General features: G+C 40.6%; 1 protein-coding gene across 2 annotated transcripts in view; it reads left to right on the plus strand.

Moving 5' to 3' along the window:
* Positions 1 to 24293, plus strand: part of ADAM12 (ADAM metallopeptidase domain 12) — a 185293-nt gene that overhangs the window by 39027 nt on the left and 121973 nt on the right. For both annotated transcript variants that reach the window (XM_010581959.1, XM_010581960.1), the window contains exon 3: positions 8270 to 8343. In XM_010581959.1, the coding sequence (XP_010580261.1) occupies positions 8270 to 8343 (74 nt within the window). The remainder of the gene's footprint in view (positions 1 to 8269; positions 8344 to 24293) is intronic.

Consider the following 24293-nt stretch of genomic DNA (forward strand, 5'->3'; position numbering starts at 1 on the left):
GATACAGGAAGGGCTTCAATACCTCGCGTTGGCTGGTTTGTGTTACAGCACGCATCCTTCTCCCAAACCACATCCTGAGACAGAGGATAGCGGAGCTCGCTCCCGATCGGCTCTTTCAAAGTGTTGGCAACACCAGTCCCCTTTTTCATAATTCACTCGTGTTTGTTCTCTGAACTTGTTTTTAGGAATCTTTGAAAGATTTTTGTTTCAAAGTTTGTCCTGAAAAGGGAGTATTGATTTTGACCTATTTTTACCGAATATCGTTGAGCAGATAATTGGATAGCTGCTTTGAAAACCAAGGCTGCCCTATTTGCAGTGCTTAGATTTAATTAAAAAGAAAGAAAGAACACATTTTACATTTCTCTTTTTAATGTGTAAAGTTGGGAATTTTCTGTTAATCCCTGTTTAGCTGGCCAAGTGCACATAAACGTGTTTTAGTGCAGCTTCAGTGCCTGATAATGAAAATATGGTGTAAATGTTGAATTCAGCTTTCATGCCTGACTTTTTACTGACACCAAATAAATTCATAGCATAACAACCCAGCCTCAGAAGATACAGATTTCTCTAAAACATCAAACTGGTTATTTTGGATTTGCTCCTGAAATATTTGATCCATAATGTTATGGCATTTTGAACATGTTTTAGCTAGGTTATTCTTTAATTTAAAAAAAATATAAATCAGGAATACCTCACAAAAAGGATGTAGCTAAATTGTAAGCATGCTTTCCCTTTCCCAGAGTAGTCATTAGCTTTGTATTTCTGCATGGAATCCAGGAAACTGTGCGCTAGAGCTGTGTAGTTTTATTGATTTTGGTCTGGCACAATTAACTTCTTAGTTTCCTCTTTCTTGAGCGTTGTTTGCTTGAAATTTTAACTCTGGATAGGGATCCTGGGACACCAACAGTGAGCAAGGAACTGTTAGTTTAAATAGTCCTTTATAGAGATTCATAGGAGCTTCAGCAGATGTTGCCAAATAACCTGATGGCCAGAGGCTGGGACTGCCAGTGGTATAGAGGCAGTGCACCAAAACTTTTTTTTTTTGGTCTATTTTAATTGAAAATCTTTTTGGCTTATGAAGACAAGTCTGCTAAATTTGGGTCATTCCCAAGGTTGTCCCGTTACTCCTATTTTATGCGTGTCACATGAGCTCCATGGGGAGGTTTTCTATTCCTGTAAGGAAGCCAGGGAAGGGGCAGAAGAGCTGCTGCCGTTGCTGTGTCCCTGCTTTAGGACCTCATGTGTGATGGTTTTGTTATGTCGTGTGGTGGCTGCATAGAGCTGACTGGCAGTGTAGGAAGCAGGAAAAGAAAGAGGGTGGAAAAGCCTGAGTACCTCCAAGCCGCAGATTGACTTGCTATATGCCAAGGTAAGAAAAAGGAGGGGAAAAAAAAAAAAGAAATTTAGATTAGAATTATACCTTCCTTTTGGAAGAATCTTGCATCTATTTGTACAGTCAGCAAAGACAGAGAAGAGTATGATCATGCTGTTTTCAAAGAATCACTTCATTTTAAAGTTGAGAACCAACTTGGAAGTTCTTTGGTTTCCTACATTATTGGAGTGGCTCAGCCAATTTGTTAAGGGGCTGTGATTCTTTGCTACACCATTAAAAAAAAAACCTGCAAAACACTCTGTTCTCTTTTGTTGCTACTCATTATATACAGCCACAGGGATACATGCTTGTCATCTGACAGTAAGGAAAGCACAGCTGAATTCACTGCCCTCAGGAACTTGCAAAACAATATGAATTAAATGTTTATACTTTTCAAGTCCGCATGAAATATCACTTGGTTTTGGAGGTGTTTGCAAGAAACATCTTGTGTTCACTTCTAAACTAAAGCCAAAAGAAAAGGAAGAAATACTTATTGATTTAAAAGCAATGCATGCAATTTATAGTATTCATTGCCGAATGTAATTATCTTAAATGAATATACTTTGTAGACAGCTTGCATTTGTTGGATTAAATTCCAGTTATCATGGTAAGATTCCCTAGGTGGCTTTATTTCTTATAGATTTCCCAGCTTTTCCCTCTTTGTGTATTACAGATAGTAGAGGAGTAATACCAGCCCAAAGATCTGATACCTATAAACATACCTTTCAGCTTGTGAAGGCACCAACACAGAATGTCAGTGTGTGATAAAGAAGGGGGGAAAAAGGTATTTTCATACAGATATCAGAAAATGGCATAGAATTTATCCCTACTGGAAATAATGTACTCTTTCCTCAGTTACGCAATTTCTAATTCCTGATGTTAGCTCTTCAGATACAAGAAAAAGCATCTAGATTTGTGTGGAATGTAACTATCTGATCTATCTCAAAAGTCCTTCATTTCCAAAGCTATGCTTAAGAGATAACATAAACTTCTGACCCTCACCTTTTTGTGTTGGAATTTCTGTTTCCAGGACCATAGAGGAGAAAGTAAATGGGTCTTATCCTTAGAGTAAATGCTGGTGGTTTTGCAGAGTTTAAGAACCTGGATTAAAAAATACCCCCAAATTATCCCCTGGTAGAGTGGTACTTTGACTATCATATCATGGAGTCTGGTTTGACATGTGTTAATGCCAGAGGAAACCAGTTAACCAAAAGGCAACAGTCCTCGTTGGCTGTCTTTGGCCTTTTGTGAGTGGGTAATTTCTGCATGGATGGGCTATGTATTTAGTTTCATTCTAAATACAAGCTGAAGTTTCAGAAACATACTCTGGTTTCTCCATGTTAAGGGGACGTCTCCTCGCTATTCCTCTCACTGTTTTCGTAAATGCACACTGATTTGCTTCTGCATCCAGCTGCCTTGTATAACACCACCGTGTTAAGCTACCATCCACAGCCATGTACATATCAGAGCCAGGCTGGCTCTGTGGTAGCTGGTCAAAATAAATGACGCTCGACTCTTGCATCTCTATGTTCTTTATGCATCCTGTGCGAAAATTATACTGTGTTCCCATGGTCTTCCACAGGGTTGACAAGCTTTGTGCAAGGCTGGAGTGGCTTCCAGGTTCTCCTGCGCTTGTCACTGATGACGTGATTTCTCTTACTTCAAACTAAAGCCCAGGCAACTAATTATTAAATGTGACAGTCTATGAGGTTTTGCTGCCTTTTCATTTTTGCTCCATGTTGAATGTCGGGACCCTTGTTGCATGCAACTAGTTGCACTCCATATTTCTCCCTATAATTATTTTTTCCCTTATCATCTTGCCAGTTTTGACCCATTTTTGACTAGGAGTGTCCCACCAGAGAGCTGTCAGGACAGTTCATGCAAACCGTGGCCTGGCACGTGACGGGCACTTCGTGGGTGTTGACCAACTTGACCGCACGTGCAAACTTGGCCCTGTCGCAAGGTTGGCTTTAGCAAAGTTAATAGCAGCTCTGGAGGGACTGGAAACCATTTTGTTGGATTAAACAAACCTGCCTATTTCAGTCTACCATGTTAGGATATAATTTAAAACTTTGAAACCAGAGAAGCAAAATCCTTCCTTTTTGTTCTATTTCTTGTGCTGACCTCTATTCTCAAATACTGGATTTGGACATCTGATACAGCTGAAAATGCATTTCTCTTTCCAAATGAATTAATGCTGCTGTTTTGAGTTTATTTACACTCTTTCCCTTGTCTATAGATATTTCCTTTTATTTCTATTATGTAATTGCTAGAATATTTTTTTTTTATTTAAGTCTGTACATGCTAGTCTAACTCATGTATCTTAATCCAATAAAATCCTTCCTCTCTTATAGGGAGGAAGCTGCAAAGATATATGCATTAGGACTGTCCACTTCATCAGTTTTATGTCTCTTCAAGTGTAATAAGAAATGACTTGAAGTATTCTATCCCAATCTCAGTAGTCAGTATCAAGGGAAAAGCTCACAGCACTGCAGTGTGATCACAGTGCGTGCCAACTCCACAGCCCAAAGGAAGAGATGATCCAGCAATGATTAAGACTTTTTCCTAGATTACTGTGCAGAAAAATATGCTCAGTGACAACTACTTTATATTCAAATTCCAGAATGGGCATCCCACCAAGGTGAACAAATCTACTCCAAATGGACAGCTACTAGTATTTCAGGCATAACAACTGATTTTTTTTAATTTTTTTTTTTTTTTACGCTGTCATACCATTATTACTAGAAAGTAGTCCCTGAAAGTATGAGGAGTTCAAAATCTGCTACTGAGAGTCTGTCTTGGTATTCATGGTGATGTGATAAAACATGAGCAGCTAAAGGAAAAAAAAAGTGTTATTGCTATTTTTGAACCACTGTTCTGGTAATGCCTTGATGCCTTCACCAGAAGGAAGGTGCCTATTCGCTCAAATCTGTGTTTAGGAATTTAAATCAGTTTATGTCTAAGTAGACAAAGACAGGAGGATGAAAACTATACCTATGTCTGTTTTGCAGAGTTGGAGGAAAGAGGTAGAAGGGGTAAGTGAAGCACAAAAAGAGTCGAGGTGTGACAGGTTGGCTCAACTGGAGGGTTTGGCTATTTCCCATAATGAAACGCAGTTGTCCCAGCCAAGACGTAAATCCGTGGTGGAGCTGGGCTCCCAACACCATCTCCAGGTTCACTGGGGAAGCCCTTAATCCCCAAACCATCCTTTCTTTTCTCTTTCTGTATGAAGATCTGGAGATCAATGGGATTTAAAAGGGCGGAAAAAAATTAATAGTACTTGAAAAAGATGTACTAGTTAAACTAGTTTTACCAGTGCATAGTGATTTTAATTCCATTGTAAGAAAACAAAAGAACTTTTCTGACTCAGAAATAGGCTACTGTCTCACCAGCTTCCAGTTGTTCAGGTAGTGCTTTATTCTTTTTTTTTTATCTGCTTTATCAGAGAGAATTCTTCCTTGGCCTTAACTTATTGTTTCACTAATTTCCTTCAGAATATTAAGTTTCACTAATGCCAATTCAAACCAACGTCTCTGAGCAAGCAAACAAGTGAGGAGCAAATTAAGGGAGGAAATACTTTTCCTTTTCTGCTGATATAATTTGATGTAGATTTTGAAAGTAAATCCTCTAAATAAGAGGGAAAGGTTACAGAGAGTACTACTTCAATCATCCTGAAGTCAGTATTGCCTCTTAGAATGTCAGAGAACAGTTTGCATGCATTGATGAAATCTCTTATGCCACAAAAAACATTGCCAAAAGGAAAGCAGCAAATTGTAGTTTAAGAGTGGAAAGAACTAGAAAGCATAACTCTATAGAGAAAAGGTAGAACCATACAAAATTATTCATTATGGTTTAAATAATGCTACTTTCATAAGGTTCACGTTACCTTCACATTTGATAATTTTAAAGGGATCAATGTGGGAATAAGTTGTGGTATCAGCATGGAAATTATTTTTTGTGGTTCTTAAGAAAGGCTTATAACAAGTGGTTCTTTATGAAATGTTCTGAGCAGAAGAGTATGTGCTCTCACAACGTGCTTTTTCGATTATTCTAAGCAGAAAATATAAAACAGCGATCTAATATCTGTATAGTAATTCCCATTTCATCTTGCAACTCAGTTTTGAAAATATTGATTGTAAGGGGAGAGTATTACGGTGCTTCATGAGATTCAAAATGAGCTTTTAAGGTCTTGTAGCAGAACAGTGCAAATACTTTAGGGGAGACTCCACCACCGCTGCAAAAGAAGTAAAGTAAAAGATCCAAGTTCATTTCACAAGTGTATACATTTAAAAAAGGGAAAAAAAACCCCAAACAAAAACCCCACAAACCTAAACTGCCCTTTCTGAATATTGATATTTCTTTCACATTACAAATGTCTCATTTTAAGTGCTTATGTGTTTCCAATCACTATACCACCTGAGCAATGTGTAATTTTTACTGTATTTATGCTTATGATTGCCAGTCAGAATAAGAAAAAGTATAGTTTCATCTCCTCCCAGATGGCAAACAAGGAAATGAGCCATTCGTTTGAAAGAAAAATCTATGTTAAAGCAAGAATCTGAAGCTGGGTGTCATGCAACGCGGTCCACCACCCAAACTGGGGACATTGTTGTGCTTGATAATAAGAAGTTTCAGCTTTAGGAATTCTGTGAGAGATGTTTTTGTCTTGTAACAGTCTGTTTTATTCTGCAGCTGCTTTTTTAACTTTAGGACTCACTAACATCAATTGACTGTCAAATAAGTACCACTGTGAACTCATGAATAAACATAGTTATCATTTACATATTAGCAGAGGGCCTTTAGCTGAAAAGGATCCATTTGTGCTACTGCAATATCTTAATTATTTATTGTGTTATATCGTAATTAATTGTATTTTACTCTCTCAAAACTCTATAGTATGTATATCTTACAGGGTTTGGAACCAATGCACTAATATTAAAGTGGTAATCAACGCTGCTTCTAAATATTCATGCCAATAAATGACTCCCATGTGTTTGCTGAATGCCAAGGATAGTCTGAAGCATTTATTTAGCATTCTAGTGGGATATAGTTTCTGCAAAGTTCACATAGATGCAGAATTCCAGTATTGTAACTGTTTTGCGTGGGGAGAGGGAAAACATGTTTGAATTTGCACAAGCAGTGCGGCAGGACACTCAGAAGAAAGCAATGGCATCTCGCTCACAATCTGTGCTTAATAATGTCTGAGAGCACTGGGGAGTTGTCAGCTATTTTGTATTATAACAAAATTACAATATTGTTTAGTCTACGACAGCCTCCTCATAATTTCACTTTTTAATAAACTTCTACAATTTTCCAAATAATTTAAAAATCATTGCATTTCATGGGCGGGGTGCTCTGACTGGCACGCAGCCGGGACTTCATCAAGGCACTGCTGTAGCAATTCCTCAATTTCTCAATAAATCAATTAAATACTATAACCCTAAAATTATCCTGCTTCAGTACTGCAATTGGCTGACATAAATCTTCAGAAAAGCATATTGAGTGTACAGAGGAACAACTGATTTATTGAGCTACTGTCAGAATTTCAAAACAAGGAAATAGTGTCTCACAATCCAGTAAGTTTGTTTAATGAAACGTAAGTTAAGTGTAAACAGTCTTAAAATATATGTGAGTCCAGCCTTTTGGGTTAAGAGTAACTAGCATATCGTAAGCTGTGCTTTCTCGTTTGAAGTACAGTTTCAAGAGCCTGGATGGGTGCGCTGCCCCTTTCTGCAAACGAGTGTTTGAGCCTCCGCTCCATCCCACCTCCAAGGGAGAAAGGATCATCAGACCTTTCCAATGCTCTTTCACAGCTGCCAAAAACACCCGGTGGCTTTACCTTTGGATGCTTGAGATGAAAAAGAACTTGTTTTATAATCAGGGGGACGGCAATATGAAGATTGCATGCAGTCGTGATGGTGCTGAAAATGCAATCCAGATGTCCTGATCCCTGCTCCGTGCGGGAGTGCAATTGGGATTTCCGTGTGCTCTGCCGTTGATGTCTTGTTTAGAAAATTCTCTTAAATACTTGTATATGTACAAATACTTTGTCTATTATTCTCACAGAGATGCTGGTTGATACTGTTGACCATATTCCTAATTGCTTCAACACCAATTCTTTTTTTTTATAGCTAAAATTTAATTATTCCTTATGAAAAGTATAAAATTCGTATTCAAATATTTAGCTGTTTGTAGGCAAAAACATAGTTCAGCATGACTGTACTTTATGTTTAGTTTCCATGATGGTCTTAGATCACATGTGCAGTTCTATGTGTGAATATTTAGCGTATTCAGCCTGAAGGGAAAAAGCATTTCTGTTAGAGCCACCCTGCTGACTGTGATCACAGCACTGCAGGTCTGCTCTTAATGCAGGAGGTATTGGCTTTGAACGTGGATATCTTAAACTGAAAATGGTCGTGCAAGCCCAAACCTGACTATCTGTACCTCACTTTAAAAAATAGTTCAGCAAGATTGAGCATTAATAAGAGATTATATTAGTGTTTAATGTAGTTATGCTATTATATGGAGAGGAAAAAGAGAAAATTCAAAACTGTATCAGATGTCTCCTGGAACTGATGTGTACTGCATCACTACGCTTATCTTCGCAGGAAAGATGCACTCCAATGTGCAAAGTTGCAAGCGATGCAATTGCTTAAGGGCACACCGTGGGGTCCAGCAGACCCAGGTGTGAAATCCTGCGGCCGCCTCTCCGCGTTTGCTCGTGCTCAGCTGCGGCTCAAGAGCTGCGACGCCACAAACGCTTCTCCTTGTAGCTGCTTGCTTCTCCCAAGCAGGGCCTGATCCTGCAATGGCAGACGTGTGTCCAGCTCCCCGGCGGAGCGCGGTGCAGGACGATGGGTTTTGGGTTTGGACTCAGCCAAGTCTGTTTTCCTTTTTCAGAATCACCCAGCACTGCTGCAGTTTGTAATACAAGCTGAGAATAAACATCTAGTCATCAATCTGGAGAGGAATGAGTAAGTACCCTTGTTGCATGTTCACTTTGTACTGGAGGTTCTCAGAGGAGGGTTATAATTTTAAAATTGGTAGTTTAAGAGTAACCTGGAGCCAAGTCTGCTACTGGTCCTTCATGGAACAGGCCCCTAACAAGAGAGTTTTGTTCCAGTTTGGAGTGTGTGTATTTGCACACTGCTTATGGTGTGCAATAGAATCTCAATGGTCACCTGCATTGATGTGAGACTGAAAATGGACATGTTGCCTCTCAGTGTTTTCCTGTTGATTGTTATTTTTACTTGATTTGGGTTTGTCCTCCTTTCCTGTGGTAAGCCCTTTTATTTACAGTAATGTGCAAAATCCTACAGTCTTTGGAACTTTTTTTGGAGGACTCCTCCCTCCTAACACTGCCTGTGACCGTGGTTGCCTCCGTGTAGTGGCTGTTGGCGTCTGCTCGGGGAAGATGAGTCGAGCATTTGGGCTTAACCCCTGCTGGACTTGTGAAGAGGAGCTCTCTGGGTTTGCTGGCAAGGAGCTAATGATGGGATGTTGGTGCAGTTCATGAGGCCCATAATCAAAGCGGAGCTTGAACCCTCCTTTGTGGGTTGTAAATATTGCATCTTCTTCCATGGGCTCTTGACAGCTCCTGCTCATGTCCACAAGCTTTCGGAGAGGGATACCAGGGGCTGCTGTAGAGAGGATCCCATGGGCGGAAACCCAGCAGAGTTTTTACAGAGGGGTACAGACCCATACAGAGATGAAGTTACTTCTCTGGAAGTACATGACAAATGGAACCCCAGTCATCAAAGTCTTAGTCTACCTTCTCAACTCTCCAACCGCTTTCCCTCTAAAAGCATCTCAGGGATGTATTGTGGGAACCCAGATCAGGACAACTACGTGCTGCTTGTCAAAGGAAAACCAAAGATCACTTTCAACCCAGGGAAAACTTTTTATAAATCTTAGCAAGGATCTCTGTGTTCTGTAGGTTTCCCTGCTGTGAAATAAAAGCAGCAGAGGTATTTTTTTACTGTAATAGAGAGACCATAGATGTAAGCAGTGCAGCCTTATGTGTTAAGGGGAAGGAATGTGCATGTGAAAGCAAAAGTCCGAGGGAGGCCGGGTACATGCTGCCTCAGGCTGGTGATGGACAACTTCAATGGAAAACGACGGGGCACCTCTTCAGTCCTCTGTAGTAAAACAACACAAAGCTCTTTTTATTTCCAGTCATTTGGATGAACCCTAACATTACCCAGCTGTAATAAATCCAGTTCGCTTTATTATTCAACATCAGGCCCAAATCTTGAGGGGTTTTTTACATTATTTTTAATGCTCCTTAGTTGTTCATTTCCTATCCTTGAAGGGTATGTAGATCCCCCATGCATAGGTTGCTGTTTCAGTAACTAGAGGAGGATTTAACTCCTTTTGTAAACAGGGATTTAACTTTATATTCTCTTAATCTTTGTCAAAGGGTGTGCCTTCCTTCAGGAATGGGAAGTATGCAGCAATTGAGGAAACTATTTACATTCCATGTCAGCGATTAAAAGAACATAAAACTGCTAATACAGGCCTTGCTGAACATACCAAACTCTCTGTACCTGTAGTAAAGTCAGATTTAGAAAATTGTAAGATGCAATCTCCACCTCTTTTAGAAGTAGGACTTGAAAGTACAGTAAATTAACTCTGTGAGCATCTGTCTGACTAACCAGATTTAGAGATGTTGAGATCTGCTCCTTAAGAAATACAGTGTTTATCAATGATTATTTTTTAGTCTACCTACCTCTATGGTGGTGTATCCACCAGAAGATTTGCATTCTACAAGAGTTGCGTATGGTGTTAACAACATGAGGTTCCTCATCTTAGCAGGAGCTTCTACGTAGCATACAGGGCAGTTCATAGATCCCAAACCACAGAAAAAGTCAGTCATGGTTTTGCAAAATCATTTCTCCCTTTTCTCCAGTATTACTGACTTCGATTTTCAGAAGAAATAATGGTCTGAGTGTTGCAAGTCCGTGCAGAAGTTGCATTGGGGGGTGTGTGTAGGTCTATTTGTTACCTGTTTCTGTAAATAACACAGTGCATCAGTCGGGATGACTGGTCTGTGCCCCCCAGGGCAAACAATCTCAAGGCCTCTGTGTTTGTCCGTGGAAATTTTTGGTTGCATTTCTTTTGCCTGTAATGATGTTTTGGGGCGTGTTGTCGCTGGTGTGAAGAGGCAAATGGCAGCAGAGGAGGTGAGGCGTTTAGGGCACGAAGCAAGCAGCGTGGACGCGTTGCCGCTTCCAGGGGGTCCTGCAGGTTCATGGAGTTGAAAAATAACGTCCAGGAGAGAAATGAGAGAATGCATTTCTGCTGAGCAGAGAATGGGGAATAACAGCTGGTGGCAGCGGGCCAGATTGGTAGATTGTGGACTCCAGAGGTGCGAGAAGGTCCTTGCATACCTGGAGAAGGTTTCCACGCTGCAGCTCCTGCCCGTGAGTCTCCAGGGCTGCAGAGAGGACCAGCAGACGTGCATACAGACCCTGTCTCCTCCAGCCTGCTCCATCTTCCTGAGGTTGGCATGAAACATGCAGCTCAAATGCCTTGAAGGCATCGATGCTCAGCATTGGAGCAGCCATTAAATCGGCATGCTTTAGGTAGAAGTAGAGCTAAACACAAACATCTTTTCCTGACTAGTAAGTGACAACACATATCTGATGTGTGTGCTGTTATTTTACTGTAGTTTCATGTAAAGCATGTTATTCCTTGGAGAATGGTGGGGGTGGAGGTGGATGGGACCCCTAAATTACATAATTTCTGCATTGGGTTATGCAAAAAAAAACTGGATGTGATTTTCCATGGTTAGTAGAAACAGCTGCTTTGAGTAGTCTTGACATTAAACTCCATTTATTGAAAACCTTAGAGATTTTCCAAACCTTGAGTTGTATTTCAAAACATGATTCAGATGCATTAGGCAACCCCAAGTGGGGACTGATGTGTTAAACCATCTGTTATCTATGGAAATATTTAATGTCAGTTTGGTGCTTTCTGATATTTAGACTCAGCAAGATGTGTTCATATGTACTGGGCAAGATGTTAAAAGTTAGTTCTGGAAGAGTTACTGGTACCTAACTTCACAGCTTAGGGTTTAAAATCTTCTCTATGGTTTCCAGCTGTTAAGATTACTTTTGTACATATTCATTAAACGCTTTAGTGATTAATTTTCAGGCATCACACATTTGCAATTGCAAAACCAAAATGATTTGCTGTGAATTCAATCTGTCAATCATAGAAAACCTGTTAGCGAGCTTATGTTGCAAGTACATTTCTTACCATGATTTAGTTGCAAAATATGATTGCACTCTTGAGAACCTTAAGCTCTGTAGTACCTTAAATGTTTTAGAAACACTTGTCATTTCCAGAGATTTCCAGAATCAGCAAATCATCAATCAGCTGCAAAATAAACCACTCTGCAGAGCAGCTGACTGTACTGGTGTGCATTACATCAATAATACTGATGCACTTCTGTTGTGCAAGGGACAGTAATGTATGCACATATAAATTCCTTTAAAGTTGATTGCAGCACGTGGGTCTTAGAGGAAAGTAGGCTTACTATTGTGTAAATGAAACAAAACCCCTGTAAGATTAAATCTGAGTTGGAGAGTGGAACGGTATGTGACTACTGGCTGTTTTTCTGCAACTGGAAACATTTTACACTCTGTCAGAAATAGGTCTGTATACAGCAAAGTACTTAAGTGTTCTTTTAACTTTAAACATATGAGTAATCCAGGTAAAGTCAGTGGAATTACTTATTTTCAAAATTAATTTCATGCTTAAATGATTTGCTGACAAAGGTCATAATTATGAATGTCAAAGAAATATAACTTTGAACAGATGTTAGAGAGCTTTTTCACTGCTGACTCATGTATATACCTGAGTCTATGGCAGATAAAGATAAAAAGCTGAGGTAAGTCGAGAGCATGTGAAGGCACGTATGGAGGTAGGATGGCTTTGACCTCAGGACATCGGCAGCATCTCAGGTGTGTCCCGGACGGTTTCCTTCTGCTGGGACTTCATTGACCACCTTTGCAGAGGGAGCAGTGAGGGTGCGATCGGTGCGGTTGTGGCTGACGGGCCATTGGCAGCGTCCAGGGGAACGTGGAAATGAAAAGAAAAAGCTCAAGTATTTTAGAGAAGCAGAGTTCGCTATTCAGTTCCCCATAACTTTACGCTCTTTTTCGTTGGGTTTGCAACACAGCCTTTAAGAAAGCAATATATAAAAGGGAATAGATGAGGTTAGATTGCTGCCTTTTATTCTCTCAGTAAAAATTTTGCTATTTTATCAGCAGGCAAAATCTACCCCAGGCCATGGTATAAGTCCCCATCTTATCCTTTAAATCCCCTAGGATCCCAGAGATCTCCAGAAGTTTAGAGCATCTCTGACCATCCCCCTTGCACATTTACCACGTCTACATGGAGACACCGTACCAGGGATGTATTGGGATGTAATGGTCCAGTATTGGAGGTGGCTTTGAATGCTTAGCTCCAGGACAGAGGAGGTTCCAGCAGTATTCCCTCAGTCTGAAAAGCAGGCAGTAGGCATCTTCATGCATAGTGCTGATGTGACCTGTTCCAATGAGGCTTTAGCGCTCAGAAATCTTCTGTATTCTTTTTTGGTTAAAAAAAAAAAAAAAAGTAGTGCGCTCTTCTTTTCTGCCTGACCTTTCTGAATAGGAGCACTGATTTGTGTGCAAGTGACATTCTAGCTGGATTAATTTAGCAGGGAAACAACCCATTTCCAGTGCCAAAGAAAATAGCTGACAAAATTTGTTAATGAATTGACATGCTTATATACAGTCGATGGCTTGAAATACAGATAGAGGAAACAAATCTAAACAAACAAATACCAAATAGAGAAATGGGACCTCTCAGAATATACTTGCTATTATAATTCTGTGCTGTAACTTAGCCAAAAAAACTGTGACCCCTGACTGTTTTATCTGCAAATGGTGGAGCTGGCAGATGTACTGCGGCATTTCAGCGTGAGCTGACAGTTGGGATTTTGCTTTAATTGAAGCAAACGTTTCATTTTAATGTCAGTAACAATTTTTCCCTTCTGTAATGGTAATAGTCAAATGGTCTAGACCGCACTGAAATGTGAAGATTCAGCTCTCGCAGCTACAGTAATGCTGATATCAATCCGTGGCTCTAAAGGTACAGGTGTTTGATGTAGCTTTGTGGTATAAGGATGGCATATTTAGTGTGGGCGTTGAGACACTGAGATTTGTTCTGGAATTGAGGGAGTATTAGCGTAGGTTGGTATTAGCAGTGGTAGTCGAGTTTGTGTGGTTGGGGCTACGTTTGGCTGTGTCGGTTTGGAGCTGTGTGTTGGAGTGAAAGGGTTCAGCTCCAGCAGGAGAGAAACTGCTGCTTTCTTGATCTGTTTTTCCTCTCCTTACATAAACACACCAACAGAAAGGAACAATGAGAGAAGGTATTTATATGCTGATACAATACGCTGGCAGCAGAGAGGATAAAAAGACTGGAATTTCTATTCCGGAGTCCTTCCTGTGGCCAAATGTCATAATCTCTACCACAGCCAAGCTTCTTCTCCCATGCCCCATAAAACAGGGGGGCAATGGGGCTGTGCCAAGCGCCCTGGAGAGCAGAGAGGACTGTGTCCCCTTCACAAACCCCGGGTCTGGGGGAGTACACGGCGTCAGGAGAGCCAGTGCTGCTCTGTCCCTGCCCTGCAGCCGTGGCACGCGTGAAGGACCGGGGCACTGAACCCCTTTCTCAGGTGGGAAAACTGAGATATGGGGAAATTTACCGTTAGCTGTACGTACCGCAGAACTACAAACGCTGTTCGCGTAGCGTGCAAAAAAATTACAGCCTGATGGGTAGGACAGGTACTGTTTTCTCTGTGCAAATGTTTTCCTGAGAATAGTAGTTTCCAGAGCTGCATCAGTTGACAGCTTTGAACCAAGTTAACACAAGGTTTTGCTTGTTCAGTGTCTGTCAGTCAGAGCAACCCTAGAGCTGTACCTTCCAATTAAATACATAGCAGTAATGGAGAGGGAAATATACTTGCTGGTGCAACAAATTTCATAAAGAAGTGCCTGTGCTCTCTACATATATCGCAGCAGTAGAATGTTAGATTTTCAGAACTGTGTTTTAATCTCCCTTTGTACTGTGGAATGTGAGGTTTTCAGCATTTCATTTTGACATTGCTCAGCAGAGAGGTCGGGGAGGAGAGCTGGCTATCAGAAGACAATAGGAATGTGTGCTCCCTCCCTCCCACGGGTGGGCTGGAGTCAGCTCGATGGCAAAGATAACGAACGCACAAGCGAAATGCAATCATCTAGGACCGTAAAACAAATAATTAGGGGAGAGACAAGAGAGAAAAACAACTTTCTGGGAAGCTCGTCATCTCCCGCTGATAGTCATATGCCAGCCCACGTGGCGCAGAAGCGTTCTGCGCCCGAGGAGCGATGGCCTCGCAGCCAACACCGCGTCGTTCTGCAGGTTGGCAGGAGAAGGACGGGTGCGTCCAGCTGGACCCCGGCTTTGCTCGCAAACCTCCTGGGTGTTCCTCACGTGTTTCTGCTATCTGCTCCGAGGGCAGGTTTCAGATTGCTTTGGTTTGTTGGGTTTTTTTTTATATTTCTTTCTAACAAGAGTGAGCAGCGTTTCGATAGCAGCAAAGGGGAAGCACGGAATTCTGCTTTGCATCGTCACGTGCCCAGTCATTACCCGGGATTTACGGTCTCCTTTTCAGAACACATGTAAAGATACCAGGCCAAAACCAAGAGGATTCTTCTGCTTTCAGAAACATTTGTGGATATTGCTTTCTGGCTTCTGAAACACAGGGAGGACTGTAAATGAGGTTTCAAGTCAAAATTGAGGCTGAACCTGCTTTTAATGAATTTTCTATTAGATATTTTCACTTTGATGCTCAGTCCCAGGGGTCCAGTGTCTTTGAATAAGAGCAGGTATGTGACAGTATGTCCAGTGTCTCTAGAATTTGTCTTCTTTTTGCATCTAGTGGCATTTTGCTGGCACATGCTTGATTCCTAGGATCTGAAATTCTCCTGAAGGCTTTGCGGAGAGAAGGACAGTGTTGCCTTCATAAAATTCTATAGGGAAAGATGCCAGCTATTTAATTTGCTTATAGTGTTCAATGTTTCATGTATTTATTTTTAGAGGGTTAGTAAATACAGAGTACACTGAAGTACAGTTCCTCAGATGAATTCTCCATTATTTTATGTTGCATGTGGAAGTGAAGTATTCAAAAGGAACAATTCAGTTCTGCTCATAATCCCTGTCTGGCAACCTGATCAGCATCCCCACCAGGCATGGGGCTGGGCACAGCACGTGCATTCCCAAAGCACAAACTACCCATCTGCGAGGCAGAGGTACACTTTATTGTTTCCCTAAAATACCGATATTTTAATATGGTGGACTATCTGTATGTCAGATTGCTGCTGCTATGGGCACCTGTTTGTATGGTGGTGCATTCGGGAAATCATCCCTCCCCTGAGTTCACAGTCCTAGGATTTTAGCTGGGTGGTGGATGTAACAGAAGGGAGATAGCAGGAGGAGGGTGACCCATGTCCTGGCAATACACGTCCATGTCAGTACAAGTGGAAAAAAATAAATTAAAAAAAAAAAAAAAAAAAAAAAAAAAAAAAAAAGGGCAAGTATAACCTTCTCTTTTGTTGTGATACTTAAGATACATATCCTCAAGATTTTCTGCTCCATCATAAGTTTAAAAAAAACCCAAAACACAAACACAAAAACCCAATAAAACAAACCCCAAACCAAGCCCCTGATAATATTGTCACAGTCATGGTAAAATCCCAAGGTTTGGCAGCTTTGCCATGCTGTGGGCATGGAGTTTAGATACATGAAGTTCCAAGAAGACTTTTTTTTCTTCCCCCCGCACTCTGTCCCAAATGATTTGTGTTTTGAGGTCCTGGGACATGGTTTTACATCCCTGTAACCTTAAAAGAACAAACCTTTGTGAAGCACTGAGTGTAGGAATTTTTTTAAAGGACTAAAGAGAAATTAGTCATCCTGGTCTCGTGAAGAGTTCATACCTTAGTTTCCTTTAAAAATCTCAGTCAGGAATTGAGTGCAGCAATGGCCACATAATTTTTAATCTAATCTGGCTCTCTTTTTCCTTTCTTCCTTCTCTCTTTTTTCTTCTTTTTTTCCTCTTTTCCCTTTTTGCTGTTTTTTGCCCTTTTTTGCCCTTTTTCAAAACTCCTTTGAGAGGGATTTCCAGGTGTATATGAATTGCCATAGACAAAGTGAGGCAGTCTTCAGCATTTCAAGCTTTTCCGTTCTGCCAGGGGTGCAAGTAAGGAGGCCGGTGTACACAGACCCCCACTCTAAAAATATTTGTGTCCTCCTGTCTCACAAAATATGGGGAATGAGGAGGGGCAGCGGGAGGAAGAAATTAATGCCCCGCATCGAAAGGAGAAGTGTATGATCCCTGGATGTTTCTTTGGGCACAATCTGATTCAACATCACTGATGTAACGGTTTCTTTTACATTTTTTGAGAGAGGCGTATGTGACTCAGGCAGCAGGCATGTCTGCAGAGCTGCTTGCTGCAACAGCTGTTTCTCTGCATTTACTTATAGAAGGTTTTCCTCCCCCTCCAAAAAAAAAAAAAAAAAAGGAAAAGAAAAGAAAATGATAGAAAAAGAAGAAGAAAAAAAAGAAATTAAGAAAGAAGAGAGAAAAAGCCAGATGCAAGGTACTTAAGGACAAGAATCTTCTGTATAGGGCTGGATTCCGAGGAGAAGCAGATACTTTCCTGGACGCTAAATTTGAGACTCTTTCCAGAAAATGTCAGTTCCTGTCCAAGTGACAGAGCAGTTTCTCAGGGCTGCAGAGGATGGCAGAAACCACCGCCGAAGAAATAAATACCCGCTCACAAAGCGTGGTGGGGTGGGAGCACGCGGCCGGGAGGTGCTCCCGTCGCATCCAGCTCTGGTAGCCCCCGGCCAAGTCAGCTCACCTCCCCACCGCCGGCTGCCCAGCTGGGAAATAGGACTCACGGTATTTATTTATTTCATTTCCTTCGAGCGGAGCCTTGAGGATTAATTTGTTCACATTTTGAAGATGAAAAGCAGCATATGAGCACTAAGTATAGCAATATCGGCCAAGAGGGATGATTCAAAAAGCAGAGTCTATATGAAGAGTCTGAGTGTGGAGGAAATACATATATGGAAACATAAGCTTGGCAACAGGGCACTCTTTTTTCCCCCTCTTTGATGTCTGGCCTCAGTAATCCAGACAGATTCCTTCAAGAAATTGGTCCAATTTATTTCTGTGCTTTTATCTTACTACCTGCTACTTGTTCATTTGAAGTAGCTATGAAAAAAAAATTGAGTACCTGGCTGTGTGTAGAAGTATGCTTTTTGTATGAATAAGGTAATTTGAGTACACTGTAATACTCCCCCTAAATGGGACTGTTCTTGGCAATTTATGCTTCCCGAGTCCTCTTGGGACGAGGGCAGAGCTTGCCTGTTCCTTCATCTGACCCACATATTTGCACTCTCTCAGTGTTGTTTAGCCCAGTAAAAGCACACTGTCCTCTTCCTATCTGATGCTCTTTTTTCCCCCCCAAGGAAAAAAAAAGAGTTATGTGCAGTTACAGCTCTAGTTACGGTTCAGTTTCAGTGCGGTCTCTATCACATTACCTATTTTATCTGACTAACATTCTGGTATCTGTGTTTTGCTAGTGATTATGTATAAAATGATCATATCTTATTACAGTTCTTCTGTCGAAAGAAAGAAGAAGAGGAAGTATGTATCTCCTGCTCTCTGATCAAAATAAGTAAACTTTTGGCTTCAGAAAAGTTGCATATGACATTTAGGAATCAGTTAAAGCAGGCTTCCTAGTCAAACTTCATCAGAAATACATATATGCAGCCCACTCTGACTTCAGGGAAATGGTTGCTTATTTACATGAGAAAAGAATTTGATAGATATGAATGTTATTTTTATTCTGGATATTAGAAAAAGGAAAAAAAACCTGAATGGGAATTAGGAGATGGAAGTAGAGATATTTTTTACAACTTAGCCTTTGCTACATCTCTGAAAACCATGGAAATAACAGTTTTCTTTACATTACATACAATACTTTACAGTCCCTCACATATAGCCTAGAATTTTTGTCTGCTTTCCTCTGTCACTTGTATTGATGCGGTTTACAGACAGGCTCTGCATTTTCTCCTCAACATAGGTCCTTGCTTGCACCTTGTGCTCTCCATCTCTTCCCATTCCAAGTGATAGGTAAAGCGAACTCCACATTCTCCTCCCCACCCCCAAAATCATTTATTCTTGTTATAATTTGATACTAAGGCAGTAAATGCCTTATCAGTTTTGAAACAGCGGTCTGGATAATTCCAAGCAGATGTGTCCCTTTCTTTAATCACAACATCAGTTATTTCTTGGTCAGTCTTGATTAGCTGATTCTTACATAATGAGAAAGTATAGTTAATGGCCACTTATATGTGGGTTGAACACGCTGAAAAGAACAGCTTAGCCCCTTGAGAACAAGAGGCTGATGAGCCAGTAAAATCAAGCTAAATGGAATGAGTCTTCATTATGAGTCATTAGAAAAGATGACGCTTTGGCTAACAGATGAAATAGCTTTGATGAAGACCAGTTGTAAAAGCACAACTTAATGCTTAATAAATGTATTGGGGTGACTCATAAATTCAACATACACATTTGTTTCTTTGCAGTACGTGTCAAGTCCGGTGCAATACCGTTTCCTGTATTAGATGTGTCCCCTGGCTGGATATGGGCTTTAAAAAAGACACTCTCACAATCACTGGATGAAAGATGACTGTACAATAACTTGGCAGGGGATTCAAAATGAAAATAAGAGTGTGCAGACCCACTGCATTTGGCTGGAAAATGGGCAAATCTCCCCTTACGGACTGGCTAGTGCCTGTTAGGTGTATCATAATTTGATTAGATTTGAAACTAATCTAGTTGGAGATTGGATTGGGATGGATTGGATTGGATTGGTGGAAGCTACAATAGTTTAACTTGTTCCACAGACCCATTGGATAGCTTATGCAGTTTTAGTTGGACAAATAAAAATCTAATTTATGAAACAGCAGGGGTTTTGAATGCTACACAAGAAATGAGAAATAGAATATATCTCTTACCCCTACATAAACAGCAAACCCCCCCCCCCCCCCAATACAAAGTAGATAATGTCACGTTACTTGCTGGGCGATAGTGTTGAGGTAGCATAAAAACCAGCAATGATTGTAACATAAATGCTTCCAAAACAAAATATTTGGAGAGGAGAGGAGGGAATGTGATAGGAAAATTTTGTTGGTTTTGTTAAAGAAGTGGGTAGCTATTAGTGTCTTCCGAAAATAAAGCAATCAAAAGCAAGTAGCTACTATTTTCACTTTTACTTGCATTTGGGTTGAAGAATAGCACAATCTTTGTTCATAGAGGAGTTGTATCATCTTTAAAAGCCTTCATCACTTTATTTTGTGGATGTAAATTGTGGCAAATTAACATCTTTCCAAATTATTGTGTGGATAATGCTCAAGCAGGGCCTGCATTTGACTTTCTTTGAACTCAGAGGCGTAGTGATTCGGTATAATGATCTTTTTAAAAAAAAAACCCAAAGCGGTTCTTGTTAAAATATTTTTATTTAGTAGCACCTATTTGACCTTTTTAATAATAAGTGCTGTTATTTTCAGAAAAAAAAAATATAGATTTTTGTATAAATTTAGAGGAGTATCCATCAAAATTGCAAGCAACAGTTCCTTGAGAGGAGTCACAGATGCCTGAATGTAAAGATGGGTTTATCTTGACAAAGTTTGCCCAAGCAGTTCTGCAAGAAACAAGCATTTTCCCTTAGCTTAGCAATTCCTGGAAGAACAATACTCGCCATCGTCTAGGCAGCATCACAGGGACTGCTTTATTTTTCGTTTTCCAGAGAATGAATTCATTTGTTTCATTTCCACACCTCCTAATAATTTAATTCAGATCAATGGTGCAGTCCCAAAGACTTTCAGTCCCTCTTCTACAGCAAGACTGACATTGTTATGGACCCAAATCCTTCTAATAATAGGAAGAGACGTGCTTGCATCTTCAATTTTCTGCCAGTGCTTGTGGTGCCAGCGCAGTGCCTTCTCCTCCCCTCGCCGCTGGACCTGCCCCAAGGGCAGCATCACTGCCCCACCAGTGAGCCCCAAGGTGTCGGGGTCCAGTGGTGAGTCACTGGGAGCAAAACGGCCAGCAGCAGATATATATTTTTAATAAGTAATGAATTCACTTAGTAGGAAAGGGCAGAGTAGAGAATGAATTGTTTAACAGATTAATGTGAATGTCTTTTATATTTTATAAACCTCTTAAGTCCCTGGTGTGCTGAGCCAGGTTTTGTTTATGTACATGGAAACATGAAATCTTTTCCAGTCCCTGTGCAAATAACACAGAATTGGACTTCATTACATTGGCTAATTTAACAAGTCCTAGGAGGCTTTTTGTTACTCGGTAATAGAGGAGGAGCCACAAACCCCAGAACTGCTGCACCAGCACAATCTCTTTGAATGAAATAATCTTCCTTGCTTTCTAAGCACGCCGTGAAGGGTTTGCCTGCGAGGCCTGAGTTCACAACGAACAAAGATTTGGGGCGAAACCCAAGTTTTCTCCGGGGCTACCTGAACTGCTGAGCAGCGGACAAGAGCTCTAGTGGCAAGTTCCAGCCCAGGTTCCTCCTGCAGCATACTCTCGTATTAGTTTCCCAAGAACTAGTTGGAAGCATCCAATTTTGGTGAAGCTATGAGCTTTAATGAAGGGTTTGAAGAGCTTTTCTTTATAATGAAAAGCATTAACATTTTAAAACTGGGAATTTATTTATCTCTCATAACTGGTGGATAATCATGTGGTGCTGAGGAGCGAAGCATTTTAAACTGCTGATATTATTGCTACTATGCCCGTTAAATAGAACTAATGCAAGCATTGCATAAATATTTTAATAGCTTTTTACAGTATTTCTTTAGAAAATGTTTAAAGAGCCACCTAATGTCAGACAGAGATACTTCCTATGTAAACCCTTGTTAATTCTCTTTTAATGGCTTTATTAACATTATTTAATTGAATATTGATACATTTAGCAGCCCTTTAAGCATCCTATTTTATTGAAGTTTTACACTCACATATTGATAAAGTAGCACAATGTAAGAGCACTGATTAATTGCATCTTTGCTTAATTCTATTTGAACTAGTTCAACATGAAAGATGAAAAGTAGGTACGGGAGAGCTCTCTTTTTTATCAACTTTATGTATTTTATATGTGTAGTTTGTACCACTTAATTTAGGTTCATTTTGATTCCCAGTATGCCCAGTTAGTAGGAGCATGATCACACTCTCAGAGCTGGGGGGGGTCTAAATATCTTACTCTGTGAAATGTTCTGTCTTTTATCTCTTCTGGTATGAATAATTTACTTGTTGGTACAGCTTCAGAAGTGACTCCTCTTCTGCAAAAGCATATATAGTTTACTGGAGAAAGTGAGTATTACAGTGATATTAGCTTTCTCCTTGGAAACTGTCCTTACAATATTAGAAGTCTGCAGAGAGGTGGATGCCTTGTCTTGTGTTACTTGGCTTAATAGCCAGCTGCTTTTCTTGTATGCTTCCACAAGAAGCACTGGCATTACCATACATATTTAATCCTAACATGGTTGTTTTTCTCATCTCAAATGTTCTTCGTTGCTTCTTTATACACATTTTTTACAAAGTTCAAGCAAGGTGAAAATCACTTCAAGAGCAGAGGGACTGTGGGAGATCATGTAGTGTACCGAAACCACATCTCTAGGGCTTTTGATGTTGTCGGATTTTTGCACATGTTTTCTGCACTGGAGTGAAATCTGTAGGTTTTCCTAACATTTACTCACCCATTGTTAAGACAGTTGGAGGTGTAGCATTTTTATTAAGTTAGTTTTTCATGCTTATTTTCATTCACACAGTCAGCTGAAACCATAACACCCCTTGCGTTTGAGTAGTCTTACTGGGTAGGTTTTGAATGGTCTGTCAATGTCTGAGAGTTAAAACAGAGCAGGATGTGACCTTCCCTATTTTCAGTTCAGCAGGAAAACTTTCTCACTTTTGGCAGTAGAACTGAAAGGAGAAAATCCCTCTTTTGTTGGCTTTCCCATACTCCTCTTATTAAAGGAAAAGTATAGCTTTTCCATACAGGTAGACTGTGGGGAGAGTATTCAGCCTGCAGCACAACATGTTTTGCAAGAGACTCATGTCCTGAGATCTGATCTCAGCTCTATGGATTTTGTCATGTTTCCTGAAGACCGTGCAAGGGCAAGTTTGTCTGTGAAAATTCAGCAGGTGATAACTGAAATCCCCAAGAGCTGGAGATCCTACAAGATTCCAAAATTTTGCGTTACTGTATATTTTTTAAGAAATCCATTTGTTTTGGTGATTACGGTCTACAACCTGAGCTCTTCCTTACCTTAAAAATGGAGTTAATCTTAATTCCAGCCAGATGCAATTTCTTCCTCCTTGCTTTATCTGAAGGGATCACCTAAAAGACTGCTACTGCTTGTGACAGTTGCCTTGAGCAGTACTCTGACACTGCTGTGGGGTTGTAAAACACGGTGTAGCGCTTGTGCATTATTAGAAGTGTTGGAGGAGGAATACAAGAAAGGACTTGTGTGTAGGTTACACATGAGTTGGAGTACCAAATTTTAAGCCAATGCATAAGATAGGAATGTGGGATATAGGCAGTCTCTTTAGCTGTGATTATAACTTCATATCAATACCAAAATGAAACCACTGCCACTGGGGCTGAGGCTCTTCATTGATAGTCACTGCTCAGGAATGCCATCCTTGGCTCATGTGTGAAATGTTGGATTCATGGTGCGGCGGCACAGGGGAAAATTGTCCTGATGGTGAAAGAAACAATCTAAAATTTAGTTTTTGCGTACTAAAGCATTTGGGTATTTTCACTTTGGGGAGTGTAAAGCACGTAGGGAGTAACTGAACAGAAATGCGTCTCCATTTGGATATAAATCAATAATTCACTTTAGACATGGGCTGGATCAGAATCCAGTTAACTCTTCCGGAGCTCTGCATTGTTAGCAGAAATATATTTGGCAGAAGTTAACTAATGGGAATATCAGACACAGAGCAGAAACTCATTAAATGAGACTGTCATGTTCTTTGTTTAATGGTGCAGTTGAGCAAAGGTAGAGAAACAATGTGGTGGAGTAGAGACGAAAGAGTCTGAGGGAGGAACTGGATGTAGACAGAGAGCAAAATTGATATGGGTAAGTCCTTTGTGGAAGAAGGAGTAGGACTTTTACCATCATTGATGATTTAGGGGAAAAGGGGAGAAATGGAGACCCCTGTGGTAAAGGTTTAGCACTGAAATGTAGAGGTCAGTAGGAAAAAAACCCTTGATACTATTGACATGATAAAAGGGGAAAAAAAAGAGTATGTGAAAGAGAGCTGAAGGTAGTAGAGAAGTTGTGATTAACAGTCTGGAAGATCGAAGAGGCAGTGCTGGTAGTATGAGGGTAAGGAATCTGAGGGGATTCAGTCACTCCGAACGTGGATGGGTTTGCTGATGTCGCGAGATGACAGAATTAACTCACCTAGCTTTCACACAGGCATGAAATCATGCCGTGAGGTGATTCCCAAGAAGGCATGAGAGGAGGCTGTGATTGCAACCTGGTTTAGGTAACACAGCACATATGCCATGGGGTTCTCCATCCTGGACGCCACTTATAGCTGTTCACGGCAGGCCAAGGAGAGCTGGAGAGGCAGATGTATGTTTTGTGTAGGTGATGGCAGCAAAAAGAGGCTCAGGTAAGCTCTATGCATAGGAATCATCTACGGAAGAGCTTTCTTGCACAGCAAGGTTGCACAGGAACTGCCATTAATGAAAACAAGAGTCACTGTGGTGAGCCCTAGAAGTCAGGAGGTCACCTATGC

This window comes from Haliaeetus leucocephalus, unplaced genomic scaffold, assembly GCF_000737465.1.
Source record: "Haliaeetus leucocephalus isolate CR32 unplaced genomic scaffold, Haliaeetus_leucocephalus-4.0 Scaffold830, whole genome shotgun sequence".
In the NCBI taxonomy this organism is placed as follows: domain Eukaryota; kingdom Metazoa; phylum Chordata; class Aves; order Accipitriformes; family Accipitridae; genus Haliaeetus; species Haliaeetus leucocephalus.